At 34.7% G+C, this 6,996-nt stretch overlaps 1 protein-coding gene across 2 annotated transcripts; it reads right to left on the reverse strand.

Moving 5' to 3' along the window:
* Positions 1-2,873: 2,873 nt before the first annotated feature.
* On the reverse strand, positions 2,874-6,694 carry LOC105160958 (Pentatricopeptide repeat (PPR) superfamily protein). 2 transcript variants are annotated; one of them, XM_088879427.1, is made up of 6 exons: positions 6,440-6,694; positions 5,149-5,299; positions 4,097-4,193; positions 3,849-3,992; positions 3,433-3,636; positions 2,874-3,279 (listed from the first exon to the last, which is right to left on the reverse strand). In XM_088879427.1, exons 1-6 carry the CDS (start codon positions 6,672-6,674, stop codon positions 3,103-3,105), a joined length of 1,008 nt encoding a protein of 335 aa, XP_088735553.1. In that variant the 5' UTR covers positions 6,675-6,694; the 3' UTR covers positions 2,874-3,102. The 2 variants fall into 2 exon arrangements, with proteins under 2 accessions (XP_088735553.1, XP_011076805.1); XM_011078503.3 differs by having other exon boundaries at positions 3,424-3,636; positions 6,440-6,692.
* Between the last annotated feature and the right edge of the window lie 302 nt (positions 6,695-6,996).

Raw genomic sequence — 6,996 nt, forward strand, 5'->3', positions numbered from 1 at the left:
TTAGGATCATAATGATACACCACGCTCCGCAGCTCGATGCTCGAGCGGGTTGTTTTTGCGTTAGTTTCTAACCCAAACCTTGCAGTACTGTTGTCTCTATTCTGTTTCTCTTTTTGTGAATAATACAAGAAAACAGGTGTGGCGCCCCATAGACTTGTTAGGGAGGATTACGTTTTGCGCCATGTGTGCTGGCTAGGGGTTCTTATAGCTGATCTATGGTCATAAAACATGTTTAGTCCCATCAAATATCTTGGCAAAGATTCAAACTCATAACATGACCGTTGCAACATTCTACCGTAACCACTGAACCTCAATGGATAGGTAGTACTGACATCACCATTCACTCGCAGCTCCTTCGATATGTTTTCTTCTTTCATGACTAAGGTCAAGGAACATCTAGAGTACTATAATCCTCACAGTTTGATCAAAGTGTAGGTAATTATGGCCATTCATTTCACATTGTGAACACGCATGTTTGCACTGCCAAGGAGCTGCTTCAGCCTTTTCTTTATCATCCTGCAATGCATTAATTCTCCACTTCTGTATTCATTACATGCATGCCCAAAAGTGTGTCATCAGATTGCTTAAGCTGGAAAATAATTATTGCAATCTAATCATTTTTCTTCCTTGGCTTACTTTTCACTGTACCATTCATTGATATGCATTATGTTTTTAAGGAATAATTACACCGTTCTTCTTCAAGATTTAGTATAATTATATAAAAGTTTTCTGTGAGTTGGGAAACTATATTTAGTGGCATTGACGTAAGTTTGTTTCCAATTTCAACAATAAATTCACCCGTTAGCAATATTCATGGAATTTGGTGACATTAGCAAAAAAGTCTAATTAAAATTCATATTTGATCCCCGATTGACTTATTACAAACTTATTGCAGGTTAAACGAACATTTTTCTAACTAATCTATCATTATACATTTTCACATACTAAAACATGTGAGGAGGTATGTTTTCGTCGTTTCACTCATATAAGAGTATAGTTTGGTTAGAAAAAAATTTATTTGACCTGCAATAAGTTTGTAACAAGTCAATCGGGGATCAAATATGGATTTTCATTAGACTTTTTTGCTGATTTCAACAAATTCCATGAATTTTACTTACTTATAAATCTTTTTGTTAAATGAAAATAAATATTAAGAACTAGATAAAATTTACGTATAATTACATAAATATTGAAGAGAAAATGGTGTAATCATCCATATTTTAAATTTTTCTAAGTGACGCTCATCATATGGGTATCTATTTTTGGAAAAAAGTTCCCACAATGATGCCGTAGATTCTGGCGTTGAGATTCTAGAAAAGTTGAGGGACTTTCTGTGTTGGGAATGAATGTTTTAGTCAGCCATGATACTCGGTTTATCCAATTGAAATCTGGTATGAGGAATTGAGTTTGATTCAAATAATGCACAATTTTGAGTTCAGTTTTCATTTTTTTTATTGTGTTTTGAACTTTATTTAGTTATTGAAACTACAGAATTTGAACTAATTCGAATGATATAAGGGAGTTTGAATAATTATTCAAAATTCAAAATTTTTCACATCTTTTTTTTTTAGGTTAGAGCAGTAAATTATTGTTAATTAAAATAAATCGATTGATATTCATTCTTATCAAATATCAATATCTAACAAAGATCCTTACAATAATCATACCTGATCAATAATGTCAGAATAACTAAATCTAACCGACATCTACTATTACGATAGACAATACCTATTATGTAGTAAAAATATCCCACGCATATAACGAGATTTGAAACCCATAATCTCTAATATAATGTTCAGTTATAGAATTATCGTACAGAAAAAAAATGTTAAATTTGATCTGTTATGTTAAATGTATGAGGCTCGCGTGAACTTTTAAAAAGCAATTTCTATCAAGTACCAGATATATAAAAATTATTATTCAACCCTACTTGATGGAGCGAAAGGAATCCATAAGATTTTAAGAAATAATTTGAAAAAACTCTCTCTTTTAACCCTCAAAGAACTTAAAAATATTGAAGGGTGCATTTGAATTGATGGATCTTTCGAACAGATTTTATTCATCCCTCATCATGCTATCGCCGCCATTCTCCTATTTAAAAACTTTTCTTTTTCTACTTATGTTTATCTACATTTTTGTGTGCTTTTACTTTACACTATGTGTAACTATTTTTTTCTTTTTTTGAATTCAACGAAAATATTGAACCCTATTATTATATTCTTGAGAAGCATGTCCGTTGCGCATGAATTGTATTATGGGATAATTAGACTCTCCTTTGAGATTTGGTGTAAATTAGTAGTTTCAGGTTAATATCGGATAAATTCAAATATTTTGCTGCTAAAGATATATACTGAGACAGAGACATTCACTATAGTCTCCATAATACTTCAGACATCACTTGAACATTAAACTTTATATAAGGAGTTTATGTTGTACATAAACTTCCAACGAGAAACACAAGATGAATGTAAAACACTCATCCCCATATACCCTTATATACATACCAAATACCATTCTTTTCTCATCATTTCCTCAATTTAACTCTATCTATCTATGGATTTAATCATGTAATTGTATCCATATTTTAGATCACTTTGTTGTTACATATTAGCAACTAGTTATGCCAATTACACCAGTATGTATATATATATATAGACACACACTACGGCTCCAACACCCTCTGTATAAAGAGGTGGTGATTGCTTCAAGTCAATGGTATGTGAGCTCTAGTCATTAAGATGCAAACCTTGAATTAATAACCTTTAATGCATGATAGGTTTTTATGGTCCTTTCACAAATGGTGTTCAATAACAATATTATAACAATAAAATAAAATACAATATAGCTAATTGGAATTGTTGCACCAATTAAAGTGATGATCAATTAACAACCTGAATTCAATATAACGAACCAGATGGGTTATATATACATGATGAAACAATCAGCTCCGCTGGACTACAATTCTTGTTAAACCAAACTTGAGATGTACAATAAGCCGAATTGCTTTCAGCTTCACATTTGTATTAGATATTTGCTCAGTGGGTGAATTTGTGAGGAAATCAACAGGTTGTGAAGTCGAAATAGCTAATTTCAACCCATAAATCAGGTTCTTACCCGAACCCTTTCCCCATTGAAGTGGATGTATTTCCATTTACTTTGGTACTTCAGCCTAACCAACCTCTGTTTGTCCTCTTGACCTAACACCTCGAAGGCTCGAGCAACTCTTCTAACAGTGTCCTGATCTGGTTTCACCCCTAGCTCTTCCATGTCAGCAAATACCTGAAGTTTCATAAACGAGAAAGAAATTTAGCACAAGATGGTCTGGATAATTCATTACACATCCATTATCAAGAAATAAAGGAAACCTAAACATATGTATTCATTGAATAAGTTATAACAGGTTCAGATTGGGGAAACAGTCACCTCTATAACCTTATTTGGCACATTATGATGGTCATACAAGGATATCATCCTAGAAAAAAGCTTCTTCGAAATAGAGCGATTCTGTGCATGTAAAATCATGTTCCATAACATTTCCGCTTCATCTACCCTTCCGTCCATGTCAAATGCCAGTAGAAGACTGTCGTAGGTCGCCATTGTTGCCCCTTGACCTTTGCTCAACATCCATTTCACCACCTGATCCACACAATGACACCGGTCAAACCTACAGGTTATAAATAATTAGCATAAATACAATACATATGAGTATGACTGTTAAATCATATAGGGGTGCTGATGTAAATAAACAGAGGATCACACAAGTTCAACATATATCTCACATATGAGAGCAAGTAATAGAGGTATTCATTTACACATGACACAGAAGATAAGATTTGCAAGGTTCATACTTGAATAATACGTTTCCACTGGCTCCCCTTCCTTAGGATTCTTAATGCCTTTGCTGCGGCAATTAATGGAAATTCGGTCTCCCATGCTATCCATTTATCTAAGGCGCCATAAACAACCTCTTTCTCATTTGGAAGACGAGAAACCTGCAAAATTAGTTGATTTTTATTTCAACATGATGATATCATGTTTTTCTATAACATAATGAGTATCACAGAGAATCTAACGAGGAAAGGCAAACTAAACATACAGTTCGAACAAGGTTAAGTGCCTTTTGTCCAGAACCAGCTGAATCTCTCTTACGCCACAGGTGGTGTTCCTTCTTTCTCGACTTCTTAATAAGTTTCCTGTATCCAAGTTCATGAGTTTCTGCATAGCCAAGAAACAAAAGCAATTGCAAAAAGATAGAAACGAACTGAATTCAATCTCTTTGATCATCAATTAATCCTTTAAGTTACATATGCAAAAGGCAACCATTTATATAGAGAAAATAATTCACATGATCAAAAGGAAAACATTTTGATAAGCATTATCACTGCCAGAAACATTTAATATTTTAGTAGAAAATTGATGGTTAATCAAAAAGAAGTTGAATTTAGAGACAGTTGCTAAACTCGAAAACAACGCAAGTCACCAAACATATACAATAAAGAACCTTGTGAAAGAAACTAGTCCAAGTATATTGCAACAGAAATTAGTGACTAATTGCTCATAGTCTCAAGATCAATTCTTGGCACCCACTTTGCAAGTGATAAATTGCTCTCTTACAAACTAAACGTTAAATGTGTGAGTCAAACTGAAGCATATAGTTTTGGTGAAATAGAACAAGAACTGCAGCCTTACTATAAAAAGAGGCATTGCTGCTACCTATCTCTAGACATGAAATAGCCATTTTCTTTGTTAAATTCACAGCAACAAAGAAAATAAAGACTCAAAACCAGACTGTTTTTATTTTTTATTTTTAATAAATTAACAGAAATAAAGACTGGGCTAAAAAGCCCAGCCTTTATTTCCAATGGAAGAGCCCAGTGTTTGAAAAAACCTGGGCTTCTCCCAATTTTTTTTGTGCCCCAGCCCAAAAAGGCTAGGGCTTCATAGAGGCGCCATAACGTCGCCATAAGCAACTCAGCGCCATTTTTATGAGCCTGCACAATGTGTGCGCCATGGCGCGCCATTAATAACTATGCTCATAAGTGAACTGAGGTATATGTTAACCACGAGGAACCAGATAGAAAAATATATTTCATGCATAAGAAGGGTGCAAACAACACTAAAAAGGACAATGCAATAGCTAGGGAATACCTTTTATCAAGATCTACTTGCATATTAGCTTCTGAGATGGGAAGTCTAGGAGAGCATCCATCAATAACACACCTTACACCACCATCATGAGATTCTCCAAATGTTGGAACACGAAAGTAAGTACCACTCGTGCTACCAGCAACCTGTATTTCTGTCAAGAGTAGGAATGTCAGTATCTTCAATTGCCAAACATTGCACTGAACAATATATAAGCATTAAGCTCCATTCCAGTTTTGCACTTCCCAAGAAACAATTAGCACAGCTTGAGAATTTCTGTTGAAGGGCACAAAACACCATAAATTCAAGAAAATTCTACCTAGATGCTAATCATAATCACCAGAAGATTAAGTTCAAGTTCAAAGAACCCAAGGTAAAAATCGGAAAATAAAACTGTATCACTCCTCCATTTCAAACAGACTTCTGGGAATCAATATGAGACTTCAAATTTTATTTAGTTATAATTTTCCCCAAGGAGTAGAAAAACAAGCAGGCTAAAAAAACTATCCTGAGAGTTGTAGCATGAGAATTGTGGATATTCAGTAAGGGGCTAATCTATTGCTAGGTCAAAATGCCCTAGTCCTTTATCAATGGTGTCAAGCACAGGTTTTCTAAGTAATTTTTGAAGTTTTTCTTCTTCTTCTATCTTATTTTGTTTCTGGAGATTTCTCCTTGGAAGAAGTAGCCAAACGAATATGAACCGATCCCTCGAGAAAGACTACAGTTCTATAGGAACAGTCAAGCATAGGTTCCATATGGAAAGGGTGAAATATGTAGCTATAAATATTATTTAAGGATTCTTATCAGGTAGCCTTTCCAAGGGGTCGCAAATCTTTCAACGTTACTCTCAACATGGCCTCTCCAAATCATTCGACCTCAGCTTATTAAGCTACCAATGATGCAATTCAAGCTTAAATAGACTTGGTAAACAAATAATAGCTCTGTCCTCTTCAAACAAGCATTCGACTGAAGCTCAGCTCAGACAAACTCAATTATAATTTTCCTACAAAGATAACAAAACAAATGCCGTTTCAAATTAACAACTCGGGAAAAAAATTGAACCCAGCTCCCGTAAACCTCTGCATTAGCTTTTTAAATTCACTAACATTACATCAGATATCCCTAACTTATTCCAGCACAACAAACACAAGTACCCACACCGATTCCGCCCCACGAAACACCAACAAATTTCGGGGAAAGAAGAACCAACTATCGTTATCAAACATTATCAAAGATATAAAGCAGCATCACGAATCAAAAAAATCGAATAACGAAAAGATAGGGAGATTCGCACCAAGGCGTCTGGACTGGGATCGGCGAGCAGGCAACCTGAGGCTCGGCCACGGCAGCACCTGCGGCGATTGAAGGAATCCTAGTCGGGCGGCTCCATCGGAAGAAGAGGAAGCTCCGAGGAGGTGTTTGGTGGAGAGGGACGACGCCATTACGCCGACGTCGATTGGAGTTGGGGGATGGTGAGTAGAGAGAGTGGAGAGGAAATTTTCAGTGGTTGAGAAATAGAAGAAATGCATACATACGCATTTCCAGAGAGGGGTTTGGTGTTAAAAAGAAAAGGGTAAATTATATTTTTAGTCCCTCTATTTATACACTTATTCGTTTTTTTAGTATTTAATATTTATGTTCTTAATATCTATAATATTTTATAATCGGATCCTATCGTCAAATTAGGACCAAATTTATAAAATTTTGTAAATATTATAGGCCAAAATCATGAAATGTGAATATTATGGACTAAAAATGAATAAGTTGCTATATAGGGACCAAAATGTAACTTCTGTATTTTTTGTTATCTTCCACTAATTTATGTATAAATATCAAATACGATAAATTATT

Source organism: Sesamum indicum, linkage group LG4, assembly GCF_026168435.1.
Source record: "Sesamum indicum cultivar Baizhima isolate 11 linkage group LG4, ASM2616843v1, whole genome shotgun sequence".
Lineage (NCBI taxonomy): Eukaryota > Viridiplantae > Streptophyta > Magnoliopsida > Lamiales > Pedaliaceae > Sesamum > Sesamum indicum.